Source organism: Hypanus sabinus, chromosome 1, assembly GCF_030144855.1.
Source record: "Hypanus sabinus isolate sHypSab1 chromosome 1, sHypSab1.hap1, whole genome shotgun sequence".
NCBI lineage: Eukaryota > Metazoa > Chordata > Chondrichthyes > Myliobatiformes > Dasyatidae > Hypanus > Hypanus sabinus.
In genome coordinates this window covers 202,650,249-202,666,133 of record NC_082706.1, presented here as the reverse complement: position 1 = coordinate 202,666,133, position 15,885 = coordinate 202,650,249, and the positions used below count along the sequence as shown (strand labels likewise).

The following is a 15,885-nucleotide window of genomic DNA, read 5'->3' as shown; positions in this document are numbered from 1 at the left end:
TTATAGACTAAATGTGGACTTGCCCAATTAAACTCCTACACCTCCCACCGCCCCCTCAACCAGCCTGTACCTAATAATTTTGTAATTTGCCCTCCCTCAGTTTAATACTTTCCTGAAAGCTTGAGACTTCTCTTTATTCATATCATAAAACTTAAGATAACTTGAGAATGGAACAGGGATTATTAATGAGGTATTCTGAAGATGGCTTGGCCTTGGATACTGCCCTGATAATCTTCTGCAGTATGCCAAGTGAATGGTTCATTTCCAACAACCATAGCCACAGAATTGGTTCTTGAACCAAATGGTAAAAACATAATCACTACAGTTTCGCAACATTATGAACAGCTGGTCCACTTGACACAAAAATGGCAAACTTTTTTTTGTTCTAAATGTTAACTTTTACATAAATTATGTTTAACGTGTTTCTTTTTTTTCTTGTGATGGCTGCTTATATGATGCTACATGCCTGTGCTGCTATCACAGATTTTCCTTTGCTCCTGTACTTGAGCAAATGACAATAAGCTCAATTTTGACTTTGATGAACAATCTTTGGGGTGGGTGAAATCACCACAACTTATTATATCATATTTATAAAGAGAAGGGAAAACAATAATGGTCAGTCTACATGTCACAGACAGGTGGAGTACTTAGATTGTTACAATCATTGTGAAATGGAAAGGGCAACGTGGTAGTGTGGCTTTGCTGCATCACCAATCACCAACTGAGGTTCAATCCCTGCCACTGCATGGTTTCCTTCTGGGCGTTCTGGGGTCCTCCCACATTCCAAAGATGTACAGGTTAGTCCGTTAATTAGTTGTGGTCATACTATATGGAAGGCAGAAGCGTGGTACACTTGCGGCTGCCATCACAATCTACACTGATTTGACGGCAACAACACGTTTCACAACATGTTTTGATATAGGTGTGACAAAAATGCTAATCTTTAAATCTGATCATTGAAGTCATTTATAGATGAGAATGCATGCAGGGCTGTTAAAAATATGCCAATTTCTTTGATGATTTAAATATCAAGGTCCACTGCATCAGATTTGCGCTGTGCCACCAATGTAAAGGGTTAATGACAAAAAGGTATGTGAACCACATGTATTGCTGATGTCAAATAGATCAAAACAGATGTTTTCCGGTTAAAGCATTTCCACTTATCACTATTTTAAAACTCATGGCATAGCAAATAATCAAAGTAATAGATAAAAAAATACTAAAATAAGCATAAAATAGTGGGCTTGAGTAAACTATGTTATTTTTGAACAAAGATACTTACTAATGAAATAGATCTGCTACTTACCATCAGGAAACTGTTCAGCATCATCATCAAACATGGCTTCCTTTAAGGCCGATTTACTAACAGAGATGTTATCTGTATAGTTGTAGGGATGATAATCACGCGGTCGGGAACTGCTGCGATGGGACATGGTGTTTAACATTGAAGTTTTATTGTCAAGGGCAATTCGTCCTAAGTCAGTGGCATCACCACCTCCTCTAATGTCAGCAGCTCCAGCAGTGACCTATTGAGCAGAAGTAGAAATTAAGAACTATTAGTAAAATATTTTCCCCCTTTCCTCACACTATTGGCCTTCCACACCCATTTTTTCTCTTTCTCTTCAAAATGAAATGGTTTATTTTGGGAACAGTGGGTTAAGTTGGTAGTCCTCTCAATACAGTTAGAAAGTTGTATTTCAAATCCTTTGACAGAAAGGTAAGCCTAAAAATAAAGACTCTGAACTGATGTGCTACTGTGAACACTGGAGATGCTCTTTCACATTAGAATTTAAAACAAAGCACAGGCTACTTTCTCAAGTGAATGAAAAAGATTCTTTATAAAGGACAAGTTAGTTTTCTATTACAGTATTAAATCTGTTTATTAAACAGATGATCGAGTAATTAGCACAATGATCTTTTTGAGAGCTTATATAAAACTTCACTGCCATATTTTATACATACATTTAAACTCTAAAACATTTCACTTGGTTTGGAGCACGTTGGTGTACCCTGGCGTATTTTATAATTTTTGTTAACAATGTCAGCTTATTAGTACCTATTCAGTAAGTGGAGGGCAGTGGGTTTGATATATGTAACAAGTTTTGAGGTACACATTGTCCCACTTTCACCATAGCACCATCCTTTATCTAGCATTCACCAGATTTAGATTCAATCAATGAGAATTTTCAATAAATGGAAAAGTGTAGTACAAAGAGAGTGGGACTATGGCCAACTTATGTTTACTTCTACTCCCCTTTCCATGTACTCAGACCCCTTCATATTCATCCTTTCCAAGCAATTAATCCACCCCCTATATAACAATTTCTTTTCCCTCTTCTCTAACTTAAGCCACCAGTAGCAAACTTCTTGGGGGCTCTTAAACTTCAAAGTTTAAGAGCCCCCAAGTTCAAATATTTTTCACTGCCTCTTTTCTTTGGGTATTCCAAGAATTCTCCATTCATGATTTGCAAGCAGTAGAAACAATATTTTAAATTTTTTTTCTCCACACTGAAGTTCCCAGGTTTCCTCTACAATTTAATGGCTTTGCTCTCGTTTTTTCTATCTGTTGACTCCACTCACAACCCTGATTAAAAAAAAACTCAAATCATTTCAGAACTGAAAGTCAATTTATCCAAAAATTTGTAACATATCTTCTCTTTCCCTAGCAGTGATTCCATTCCATTCAAATGAACAGTGGGGCTTGCTGTTTCTTTGCCAGTGTTTGCATGTGGCTCGGTCTGAAAAGTCAACTATTCATAGATGGCACCTGACCTGCTGAGTTCCTCCAACATTTTGTTATTCGTTGTTGAACTGTCTGATGCCCCAGTATTACAGCTAGTTTGTGCTTCACTGTTGGACAAGACCAGAATTCAACCTAGCAGAGGTTTGATTACAAATTAAAGGCTTCTATGCTTTTGTGGGAACTGTGAACTTTACATTTGGTGGAGAAAAGTGCCAAGCTATTATTCAGTGGATTTTTCTGTTATTGTAATGTAAGTCCAATAACTAGTAATTAAGAATTGCCCGGAAATAATGATCAATTCCACTTTAATTAAAAAAAAACTTCCAAATTTATTGACATTTCACCCTGACAGAAAACATTGAGTGTGTGTTTTCAACTTCTTGTACCACCTCCCTGAAGGTAGTAATGAGAAGAGGGCCTAGGTGGTGAGGTTCCTTAATCTAGGTGCTGCCCTTCTTGAGGCACCATCTTTTGAGAATGTCCTCAGTGTTGGGGAGGCCAGTGCTCTTGATGGAGCTGGCTGAGTTTACAACCCTCTGAAGCTTTTTTTCCCGATTCTGTGCATTGTGTCTCTATACCAGATGGGTGATGCAACCAGTCAGAATACTCTCCATGGTACATCTGTAGAAATCGGCTAGAATCTTGGTGATGTACCACATCTTCTCAAATCCCTAATGAAATATAGCCACTGGCATGCCTTCTTCATAATTGCATTAACTAGCTCTTTCTTTCTTGTTGCCGATTGGCAGGCTGGGAGGTTGGGTTTGAGGTTCTTGTTGAGTGTGGGCTATCTGTTAGCTTTTGTGTAAGGGAGGGGTTGGGGGGGTTGCGGCTTGAGAGTTTTTTTTGTGCCGGGGTGATTGATGTCTTTTCTTTCAATTACCTCTATGGTTTTTCTGTACTGTTTGGCTATCTGGAGAAGAAAAATCTCAGCTGTATTCTGCATACATATTTTGAAAATAAAAATGAACCTTTGAAGCTTTCACCTTTTATTGAAGCACTTCTACTATTTTTCCAGCTCAACGTCATCCATTAAGTAGGAAGAACTGACCCAAGACCAATGGTCTTAGCGCATTCATTCTATTTTCAGTCAGTTGGTAGAAAGGGAAAGATTGGAAAGCACTACCTGATCTGCATGTAGTTTGAAGTATCTTCCCAAAGTTAGTATCAATTAAGGCAAAATTATAGAAATACACAGAAGTTACCTGCTCCAGATCCTCTTCCTTTTTAGCATCTCGCCTCAAAGGTTCATTCATTTCTTCTTGACTAAGGAGACTGAAGTTCTGGATTGCTTCAGACATACCTCGAAGAGAGCAGTATATTTCTTCTGAGTTCATGTTTTCTGCATCATAGTTAAATGCACTGCTTAAAAGATGAAAATTATGAATTGGCAAAGTCTTATTGCAGGGGGTTACTGTTGATTACACTCCATGTGTTTTAGCAAATGTAGCACTAGAAAGCACAAAACTGAAACTGATCTCACAGAATATGGTTCTGAATTGCCACAATAGAAACTACGCTTTTGATAGAAACAAGCTCTGAAATCAGAGGGAAAATGAGAGGATCCAAGTCATATTAACAGTTTTAATTGCTAGGTAATTTTTGAAATAAAATTGGAAGGCCATATTTCGTAGTATTATTCTGCCTAGTCCCATCTATCCACATCCAGATCATAGCCCTCTCATCCATGCACCTATTGAAACATCTCTTAAATGTTCCAATTGAACCCACGCCCACCACTTCTGCAGGGCAGTTCGTTCCGCACTGGCACCACCCTCAGAGTGAAGAGATTCCCTCCAGGTTACCCTTAAATATTTTAGTATTAAGCCTAAACCAAGGACCTTAGTTCCAGTCTCAACTAACCTCAGAGGAAAAAGCCTGCTCATATTCAACCTTTATCCATATTCTTCATAATTTTGTATACCTCTATTAACTCCCCCTTCATTCTCCCATGCTCCAGGGAATAAAGTGCTAATGTACTTAAACTCTTCCTACTAGTTAGGTCCTCAAATCCAGGTAACATCCTTCTAAACTTCTCTACACTCTTTCAGGCTTATTCATATCTTTTCTGTAGGCGGCGACCAGAATGCCACACAATAATCCAAATTATGTTTCATTGTCTCAAACAACTTCAACATAACATTGCAACTCCTGTACTCAATACTCCAATTTACTAAGGCCAATGTGCCAAAAACTCTAGCTATGACCCTGTCTATCTGTGATGTCATCTTAAGGAATTATAGATCTGTATTCCCAGATCCCTTTGTTCTACCCTGTGCAAGTCCTACCCTGGTTTGTCTTCCAAAAGTGTAACACCTCACACTTGTCTGCTTTAAATTCCACCTGTTTCAACTATCTTCTCATAGCAAACCAGGTTCAGATATCATCTGGCCCTCTTAATAAATCAGCTCTTCAGAGTTTGGTAACACCTAACACCTAACATCGTAATATAGACCTTCTCCGGATTATCCATGTACCCCTTCCTGAACTCACTTTCATGCCCATATTTCATCATGGTGAATACAGGTGAAGTGTTGAGGTAGAGAACCGTGGCTTCCAATGCACTTATTGGGTTATTTTGTTCAATCCCCGTTCCTACATTAATCCACTTACCTGGACATGCACAAAATCTTTGACTATATATTTCAGACCATTCAAAATTTCTTGAAAATGTTCCACAAGTCAATGTTAATTCATCAGTAACTAATGGCGCCCCTCCTCTATGTTTACCTTACCTTGGTGGTGGAGTATTCTGAGTTGCACTGGTCGGTGAAGTAAGGGGACTGGTCCAACCTGCAGGTGAGCGTGGTGTGCTTCTGGCAACAGAGCTGTTTCCTGATCCCTGCTGATTTTAAAAAAATGTAAAATTATTTTGTCATGCATTTTTCCAATTGTTTCAAAAACATAAAACATCTATTTTTAAAATATAAAAAGTATTCATCCCCCTGGAAGATTTCATTTTTTATTGTTTTACAACATTAAATCACAGTGGATTTAATTTATTTTTGACACTGATCAACAGAAAAACTCTTCTGTGTCAAAGTGAAAACAGATCTCTACAAAGTGATCTAATTACAAATATAAAACACAAAGTAATTGATTGCATAAGTATTCACCCCCCTCAAGTCATTGTTTAGAAGATGCACCTTTGGCAGCATTACAGCCTTAAGTCTGTGTGGATGGATCTCTATCAGCTTTGCACATTTGAGCACTGCAATTTTTCCCTGTTCTTTACAAAACTGCTCAAGCTCTGTCAGATTGCATGAGGATTGTGAGTGAACAGCCCCTTTCAGCCCAGCCACAAATTCTCAGTTGGATTGAGGTCTAGACTCTGACTTGGCCACTCTAGGACATGAACTTTGTTGTTTTCCAGCCATTCCTGTGTAGCTTTCTTTGGCTTTATGCTTGGGGTCATTGTCTTGCTGGGAAGCAAATCTCCCAAGTTGCAGTTTTCTTGCAGACTGCATCAGGTTTTCCTCCTGGATTTCCCTGTATTTTGCTGCATTCATTTTACCCTCTACCTTCACAAGCCTTCCAGGGCCTGCTGCAGTGAAGCACCCCCACAGCATGATGCAGCCACCACCATGTTTCATGGATAATGTATTTTTGATGACGTGTGATGTTTGGCTTACTCCAAACACAGCATTTAGTCTGATGGCCAAAAAACTCACTTTTGGTTTGATCAGACCACAGAACTTTCTTCTAGCTGACTTCAGAGTCTCCCACATGCCTTCTGGCAAATTCTAGCTGAGATTTCATTTGAGGAATTTTTCCAAAAGTGGCTTTCTCTTTGCCACTCTCCCATAAAGCTGCAACTGTTGAAGTACCCAGGCACCAGTTGTTGTATGCACAGTCTCTCCCATCACAGCCACTGAAGCTTATAACTCCTCTAGAGTTGTTATAGGTCTCTTGGTGGCCTCCCTGACTAGTCTCCTTTTTGTGTGGTCACTCAGTTTTTGAGGACAGCCTGCTCTAGTCAGATTTACAGCTGTGCCATATTCTTTCCATTTCTTGATGATTGACTTAATGGTACTTCAAGGGATATTCAGTGTCGTGTATCCATCTCCTGAGTTGTGCTTTTCAATAACCTTTGCGCAAAATTGCTTAGAGTGTTCTTTTGTCTTCACAGTGTAGTTTTTGCAAGGATACTGATTCATAAGCAGTTGGACCTTCCAGATATAGGTGTATTTTTATTACAATTAATTGAAACATCTTAACTGCACACAGGTCTCCAAAAACAGAACTCCATTTAACTAATTATGCGACTTCTAAAACCAATTAGTTGCACCAGTGATGATTTAGTCCGTCACATTAAAGGGGGGGTGAATACATATGCAATGAATTATTTTGTGTTTTATATTTGTAATTAATTTAGATCACTTTGTAGAGATCTATTTTCATCTTGACACAAAAGAGTGTTTTTCCTGTTGACCAGTGTTGAAAAGGCAAATTAAATCCACTGTGATTCAATGCTGTAAAACAATAAAACATGAAAACTTCAAATGAAATTATTCATGAGACTGTGCAGAAACTGTCCATGTTTGATTATATGTTCTTATGGTTATGCCCATGAACTTGACATCTCTGCGAAAGAAATGCAAGGAAAGGTTGCCTTGTAGAAGTGCTGGGCTGCATACACTCAGTGGCCACATTATTAGGTACAGGAGGGAATCCAGGGTGGTCTTCTGCTGCTGCGGTAGCCCTTCCACTTCAAGGCTCAACATATTGTATGTACAGAGATGCTCTTCTGTCCTCCACTGTTGCAATATGTGGTTATTTGAGTTACTGTCACCTTCCTGTCAGCCTGAACCAGCCTGGCCATTCTACTCTGACCTCTCTCATTAACAAGGCAATTTCACCCAGAACTGCCGTTCACTGGACGTTCTGCAGTTCTGTTTATTATCATGCAGGAAAATTTAAGTTTTAGTCTCACAATTCTCTTTGAAAATAAAGAAATTTATTGCAAATTGCAATATAAACTAAAATTTCAAAGCAAGGATGTCATGCTGAGGCATTGGTCAGACTGTACTTGGAGCATTGTGAGCAGTTTTGGGCTCTTAATCTAAGAAGAGATGTGCTGGCGTTGTAGAGGGCTCAAAGGAAGTTCATAAGATTGATCCCAGGAATGAAAGTGTTTACATGTGAGGAGTGTTTGATGGCTCAGTGCCTGCACTCGTTAAGAGTTTAGAAAAAAGATGCAGTGGACTAAACTGGCAAATTGGTTTATGTTTGTCACAGATATTGAGGTACAGTGGAAAAACTAGTATTGCATGCTGTTCGTATAGAACAATTCATTACAACAGAGCATTGAAGTGAAAGAATAGAATGATTACAATGAAATGATTAGAAAAAACATTGAAACCTGTTGAAGGTTGAAAGGTCTAGATAGAGTGCAGAGGATGCTTCCTACAGTGGATGACTCTAGGGCTCGAGGTACATCCTGAGAAAGAAGGACGTCCATTTAGAGCAGTGTTGAGGAGGAATTTCCTTAGCCAGCGGGTAGTGAATCTGTGGAATTCACTGCCACAGATGGCTGTGGAGACAAGACATTGAGTATATTTAAAGCAGAGGTCTAAAGGTTCTTGGTTAGTCAGTGCATCAAAGGTTATGGTGAAAATGCAGGAGAATGGGGTTGAGAGGGATAATAAATAAACCTTAATGGAATAGCAGAGCAGATTTGAAGGGCTGAATGGCCTAATTCTGCTCCTCTGTCTTATGGCCTTATGTTTTTAACATCCAGAAACCCACTGACCTCATCTTCTAATTCAATCCACTCATTTCAGAGAATTCAAGACATTGCAAGAATATTGAGAGAGGAGAACTCCTTTCAGTTATGATATACCTCAGAGTTGATATGTGGTGCCCAGAATGTATTCAACATAGTCCATTGGATGCCATATTGTAGAAAGACCTATATCCAGCACAAAGCCAGCTACTTGCTTGCTTTAGAATTAAATCTTGTTGCCTGTCTTTGAAAAGAAATTGTATAGGGTCTCTATTATGTAACAGGGAATGGCAAATGCCAAAATGAGCAGATTGAGAGAGAATAGGTGACAGAAATGCAGATAGCAGCATCAGGCAGCCAGTTCAGCTGTCTCCCGATTATTCTCACACCCTAAGAGATTTTCCCTTTTAGATAGAGGAATGAGAGTGATGACATTTCATGGGGTATACCCAGAAAGTAGTTCAGCTATACAATGGGGAGAAGGAATACTGATAAAAATATTTAGCAATTGAGAGATTACAATAGTAATGGATATGACTTTAAGGTGCTGTGTTGCCCAAGCTTAAAATGGGATTAAAAAGCAGGATTTTAAAAGTTGATCATCTCAGGGTTACTCCTAGTGTTACATGCTAACAAGGAGTGAAGCAGGAGGATGGGGAATTAATGCACAACTGATAGCTTAAAATTCTGAATGTCTGGGACTCATTCTGGGACATGTACAAGTTGGAAAGTTTACACCTCAACAGGGCCAAGGCAAATATCTTAGCAAGGGCACTTGCTTTTGAGGAGGGTACTTTTGCAAAATGTTTTTTTTTTGCCAAATGGATGGAAAATTGAGAGAAGAGCCAGGAGGGAGATTAGAGATGCAAGTTAGAAACTTAGTCAGTAACTAAATAGGCAGTGGTAATATCTGCAAGGTGGGTCAGAGAACAGAAAGTTTAAAAAGTTAAATTAGAATGTACTTTAACTGGATGCATTCTGCTCCAGCAAGGAGGATGAATAGCAGCATGCCATAAATGGATATACTCTGATTGTCATCAGAGAAATAAGCTTTCACTGACTAAATAATCCAGGGTATTTGAAAGTTGGAAAGGGTAAATCAAATGGAAAAGGCGGTGGACTAAACTGGCAAATTGGTTTATGTTTGTCACACGTATTGAGGTACAGTGGAAAAACTAGTATTGCATGCTGTTCGTATAGAACAATTCATTACAACAGAGCATTGAAGTGAAAGAATAGAATGATTACAATGAAGTAATGAGAGCAGCCTGCAACAAGTCACCAGGCCTTGGTGCCCATCTTCCGATCCTTTTAATAAGGATTGGCATTTTTTTTCATTAGTTAGAAAGTATCTTGGTTTGGCAGTCCATCGCATAAAATAAAGAAGGCACTACTGGAGCAAGGTGGTCACCGCTATCAAATGAATATAGCATAAGCATTAAAACCCTTCATGGAACTTGACAAAGATAGGTGCATAGATGGGAGGGGTATGAAGGGCTATGGCATGGGTGTAGATTGATGGGACTAGGCAGTTTAAATGGTTTGGTACACACTATATGGACTGAAGGGCTTGTTTATGTGCCTTACTTTTCTATGACTCCACAGGTGAGGGGGTACCATGTGGAAACCAAAGTCAATAGAACGTGTGTTAGAGTTTCAAACCTTGCTGTCATAATTGAATCTGGCTTATTGAAACAGTTTATCATAAATATTTTTGATCTACAGATAACAAAAATAATGTTGCAGATTTGCATCCAATGAGGCAGCTTACTGCATTAACAACCTGTTTAACTGAACAAAGTTACATTACCAGTAAAATAATTATAAGGACCAAAGCAAAAATACCTGGATAGTATTGCCTAAACTGCGAAGGTGTGTTTGAAGAAGTTTGGTTGCTCCATCTTGGAATGTTTTAGGTAGGGCTCCAAGCAGCATGCTGAATTCTGGTGTGTTGAGTTGAAACAGGCATATTAAAACTGACTGGGCAGCCTAAAAGAGAAAAGATTGTTTGAAGTTACACTGAGAGAAATTTAATTAAACCCATCATCATATTCATAATTTCAATTGCAGCTTCACAATTATTGCTCAATATAAAAATGTACAGTATATGAATATTGAATAGATTAAAACTCATGCAAAAAACAGAAATAATACATATTAAAAAAGTGAGGTAGTGTTCACGGGTCCAATGTCCATTTAGGAATTGGATGGCAGGGGGAAGAAGCTGTTCCTGAATCGCTGAGTGTGTGCCTTCAGGCTTCTGTACCTCCTACCTGAAGGTAATAGTGAGAAAAGGGCATGCTCTGGGTGCTGGAGGTCCTTAATAATGGATGCTGCCTTTCTGACACACTGCTCCTTGAAGATGTCCTGGGTACTTTGTAGGTTAGTACCCAAGATGGAGCCAACTAAATTTACAACCCTCTGCAGCTTCTTTCAGTCCTGTGCAGTAGCCCCCCCACACCCCATACCAGACACTGATGCAGCCTCTCAGAATGCTTTCCACGGTACAAATATAGAAGTTTATGAGTGTATTTGTTGACATACCAAATCTCTTCAAACTCCTAATGAAGTATAATCGCTGTCTTGCCTTCTTTATAACTGCATTGATATGTTGGGACCAGGTTAGGTACTTAGAGATCTTGACACCCAGGAACTTGAAGCTGCTCACTCTCTCCACTTCTGATCCCTCTATGAGTATTGGTATGTGTTCCTTTGTCTTGCCCTTCCTGAAGTCCACAATCAGCTCTTTTGTCAAACTGATGCTGAGTGCCAGGGTGTTGCTGCAGCACCAATCCACTAGTTGGCATATCTCACTCCTGTACGCCCTCTCGTCACCACCTGAGATTCTACCAACAATGGTTGTATCATCAGCAAATTTATAGATGGTATTTGAGCTAAGGTTCCTAAGGTTGTCAAGCCAAGGGGTGGTAGTGAGGACAAGCTTGCCCTCCTAAAAGTGCTCCTCACGGCATGTGCCTCAAATAGCCTCTGACAACCAAGTGCAACTCCTGGCCTTCTTGTGTGGCTTAGCCTCTAAGCCTGACAGAACTGTTTCTACTGACAGGAGAAGAGGCAAAGGTGGGTCCTGGCGCCTTAAAACCAGTGCTTCAGGTAGATGGAGCTCGTCACCCTGGAAAGGCAATCCATCTAAGAGAGGGAAAACTCTGATTTCAAACCTCCGCTGCCTTGCGGCCATACCCACTCATGGGAAAGGGTTTGGGAGTAAACCCTGAGGACAAATCTGGAGCTGGAGTCCCTAAGGCAGTCCAACGTTGCCTTCAACTTCGTTCTGGCAACTCCTGCGACGACATCAGTGCCAAGTTGTATTGGCCCTTGTCCTTCCCTTGGACAACATTGGTGGCTTGGAGAGGGGAGACTCGCTGCATGGGCAACAGCCAGTCTTCCATACAACCTTGCCCAGGCCTGCGCCCTGGAAACCTTCCAGGCACAGATCCATGGTCTCGAGAGACTAATAGATGCCACCATTTGAGCTATGCCTAACCACACAGTAATGGGTATATAGAGAGAGTAGAGCAGATTGCTAAACACGCACCCTTGAGGTACATCAGTGTTGATCGTCAGCTAGGAGGAGATGTTATCACCAATCAGCACAGATTGTGGTCTTCCGCTTAGGAAATTGAGCATCCAATTGCAGAGGGAGGTACAGAGGCCCAGGTTCTGTAACTGGGTGGCTAAAACTCCACAATGCTCCACATCACATAATGCTCCACATGTTATCTCACCAACGCTACTTCCAAGCCTCTACATTCAATGCTGGAGCAGCTCAGCAGGCCAGCATCTACAAAAATGAATAAACAGTTGATGTTTTGGGCCAAGATCCTTCTTCCGGACTGGAAAGGAAGGGGTTAGATGCCAGAATACAAAGGTGGGGGGAGGAGGTGTTAGGGGAAGCCAGGTGGGCATGAAAGGTAAAAGGCTGGAGAAGAAGGAATCTGATAGGAGGGTGGATCAAAGGAGCAAAAGAAGGGGGGGGGCACCAGGGGGAGATGATAGGCAAGTGAGAAGAGGTAAGAGGCCAAAGTGGGAAATGGAAGAGGTGGGGGGGGGGGGGAAGGAATTGTATTTTTTTAACTGGAAGGTGAAATCAATATTCATGCCATCAGGTTGGAGGCAACTCAAAGGTGTTGCTCCCCCACCCTGAGGGTGGCCTCATCGCGCCACAAGAGGAGGTCACGGACTGGCATGCTGGAATGGGAATGGGAATTTTATATTCAATACCCTGACAGCTTTTATATTCTTCATTATTTTGTCCATTTGTGACTCCACTTTAAATAAACTATGCATTCATATTCCAAGGTCCTTCTGTTGTCCAACAGTAGCCAGGTCTTTCCATTCAATGTAAAAGTCCTATCTTGATTTGTCCTTCCTAAACATAACCCTTCACACTTTTCTGAATTAAATTCCATTTGCCACTAATCAAGACCCACTGCAATTTGATAGTTTCTGCACTATGATAAATACTATTTTAGCATCAACTATAAATTTATTCACTACTGCTCATATTTTCATCCATATCATTAATACAGGAGACAAATGGCGGCATGACGCAGCTTGCAGCAGCCACTCCGGAGCTGATTATCTGTTATTTGTGAAGTGGGGTGCCGTGCGCAATCATAATCAATTGAAAACGGACGTCGAAGCACAGAGAAACATCCGGAAATTCCAGGAAGACCTTCTTCGTTGCTGCTGCTGCCGTGAGGTCCGGGAGTCTGCTGGGAAGAACAGGCCCCCAGTCCTCAGGGTCGTGTTGCCGATGGCAGTTGGCGGGGGCGTCTTAATACGCTCGGCAGAGGATGGAGCTCGGAGAAGCTGTGCCGGAGGGGATGGTCGTCGGCTCGGAGGTTCAACGGACTCAGGTCGCTTTCGGTGTGTGCTGCATCTGCGAGGCTGAGTCGGGCAGCGCCGTGGAAGTCCATAGCGGGGGTATTTCCTTCTGCCGCCGGCGTGGGATGGCCAGTCTGTCGGGACCCTGGGGACTTGTGGAAACTGTGTGGTGATTTCTTTTGAACTTATAGTCCTTTAACATCTTTGGACTATTTTTATTCAGATTCAGTTTATTGTCATTTAGAAACCGCAAATGCAATGCAGTTAAAAAATGAGACAACGTTCCCCCAGAATGATATCACAAAAGCATATGACAAAACAGACTACAGCAGAAAATCCACATAACGTTTGGCAATCCCCAATCCAGAGTCCGGAGAGGCTGCTGCGTATTAATATCGTGCTACCGTCTTAGTGCGTTCCCCGGAAAGGAGCTCCAAATCCATTGGACAAAACAAGACCAAAAACTAAAGCTACAAGACCAGCACAAAACCACATAGTCACAACAGTGCAAACAATAATGGTCTTTTTTTTTAAATCAATTATGCTATTGTTTGCACTGTTGTAACTATGTGGTTTTGTGCAGGTCTTGTAGCTTTAGGTTTTGGTCTTGTTTTGTCCGGTGGATTTGGAACTCCTTTCCGGGGAACGCGCTAAGACGGTAGCACGATATTAATACGCAGCAGCCTCTCCGGACTCTGGATTGGGGATTGCCAAACGTTATGTGGATTTTCTGGTGTAGTCTGTTTTGTCATATGCTTTTGTGATATCATTCTGGGGGAACGTTGTCTCATTTTTTAACTGCATTGCATTTGTGGTTGCTAAATGACAATAAACTGAACCTGAATCTGAATCTGAAATAACAATGGGCCCAGCAACAATCATTGGGACACAATCACTAGCCACAGATCACCAGTTTGAGTGCTCTCTCTCCACCGTCACCCTCCGTTTCCTACCAGTCAGCTAACTTCGCATTTAGTTTGCTAGCTTTCCTTGTGGTCTAACTTGCCAGAGCAGGCCATGGCAGAACATGTAGCAAACAGTGAACAAAACTCATGGAGTTTTAAGATGACCATGAATAAGGGTAAGTATGGATATTACAGGAGAATATAAAATTGAGAGAAGGCAAACGGTGAGAGAATTAGGCAGAAACTGGAATGAGCAGGCTTTTGCCTCTTGCAACTATTATACACTGAACCAGATTCTTAAAAGATAACAAAGATTATTCATAGTAAAGAGTTACTTTTCATTAGTGTTTTAAAATGCAAGACCATTCATTAGCCTCCTGAGCATCAAAGACCTATTCAAAAGGCGAGGCCTCAAAAAGACAGAATTCATCATTAAGACTATAAGTCCATAAAATATAGGAACAGAATTAGGCCATTTGACCCAAAACTGTTCACAATACTCCACATGAGGCTTCACCAGTGCTTTATAAAGTCTCAACATTACATCCTTGCTTCAATATTCTGCCTTCTTGAAATGAATGCTAACATTGCATTTGCCTTCCTCACCACAGACTCAACCTGCAAATGAACCTTTAGGAATCCTGCACAAGGACTCCCAAGTCCTTTTGCGCCTCAGTGTTTTTTATTTTTTCTCCATTTAGAAAATAGTCAACTCTTTCACTTCTTCTACCAAAATGCATGACCTTACACTTCCCGACATTGTATTCCATCTACTTCTTTGCCCATTATCCAAATCTGTCTAAGTCCTTCTGTTGCCTCTCTTTCCTCCTATAAACTACCTGCCCTTCCACCTATCTTCATATTGTCAGCAAACATTGTAACAAAGCCATTAATTCCATCATCAAAATCATTGACATATAATGTATAAACAATCAGTCCCAGCACAGGCCCCTGTGGAACACCACCAGTCACCAGCAGTAAAACCATAAAAGGCTCCCTTTATTCCCACTCTTTGCCTCCTGCCAATCAGCCACTGCTTTACCCGTGCTCGAATCTTTTCTGTAATACCATGGGCTAATTAGCTTGTTAAGTAGTATCATGAGTGGCACCTTGTCAAAAGCCTTTTGAAAATCCAAGTACACATCAACCGATTCTCCTTGATCTGTTCTGCTTGTTATTTCTTCAAATAATTACAACAGATTTGTCTGGCAAGATTTTCCTTTGAGGAAACCATGCTAACTATGCCCTAGTTGACCATGTGCCTCCAAGTAGCCCAGAACCTCATCCTTAATAATTGTCTCCAATATCTTCCCAACCACTGAGGTCAGACCAACTGACCTATAGTTTCCTTTCTTCTGCCTCTCTTCCTTTTTGAAGACTGACTTTTGCAAATTTCCAGTCCTTTAGGCCCCATGCCAGAGCCCAATGATTTTTTTGAAAGATTATTAATGGCTCCACAATCTCTTCAGCCACCTCCTTCAGACCTTTCAGTTTCCCAAGAACCTTCTCTTTAGTTATGGTAACTTCACACACTTCTTGACCTCTAACACCTGGAACTTCCACCATACTGCTAGTGTCTTCCACAGTGAAGACTGATGCAAAATTCCTATTCAGTTCATCTGCCATTTCGTTGTTCCCCATTACTACTTCTCCAGCATCATTTTGCA

At 40.8% G+C, this 15,885-nt stretch overlaps 1 protein-coding gene across 8 annotated transcripts in view; it reads right to left on the bottom strand.

The window, feature by feature from the left end:
* Positions 1-15,885, bottom strand: part of clasp2 (cytoplasmic linker associated protein 2) — a 376,943-nt gene that overhangs the window by 27,346 nt on the left and 333,712 nt on the right. For 4 of the 8 annotated variants that reach the window (XM_059984319.1, XM_059984349.1, XM_059984358.1 and 1 more), the window contains 4 exons: positions 10,314-10,457; positions 5,479-5,588; positions 3,949-4,108; positions 1,307-1,526 (listed from right to left, as the gene is read on the bottom strand). In XM_059984319.1, coding sequence (XP_059840302.1) covers positions 1,307-1,526; positions 3,949-4,108; positions 5,479-5,588; positions 10,314-10,457 — 634 coding nt within the window. The remainder of the gene's footprint in view (positions 1-1,306; positions 1,527-3,948; positions 4,109-5,478; positions 5,589-10,313; positions 10,458-15,885) is intronic. The other 4 variants (XM_059984342.1, XM_059984376.1, XM_059984334.1 and 1 more) reach the window with 3 other exon arrangements.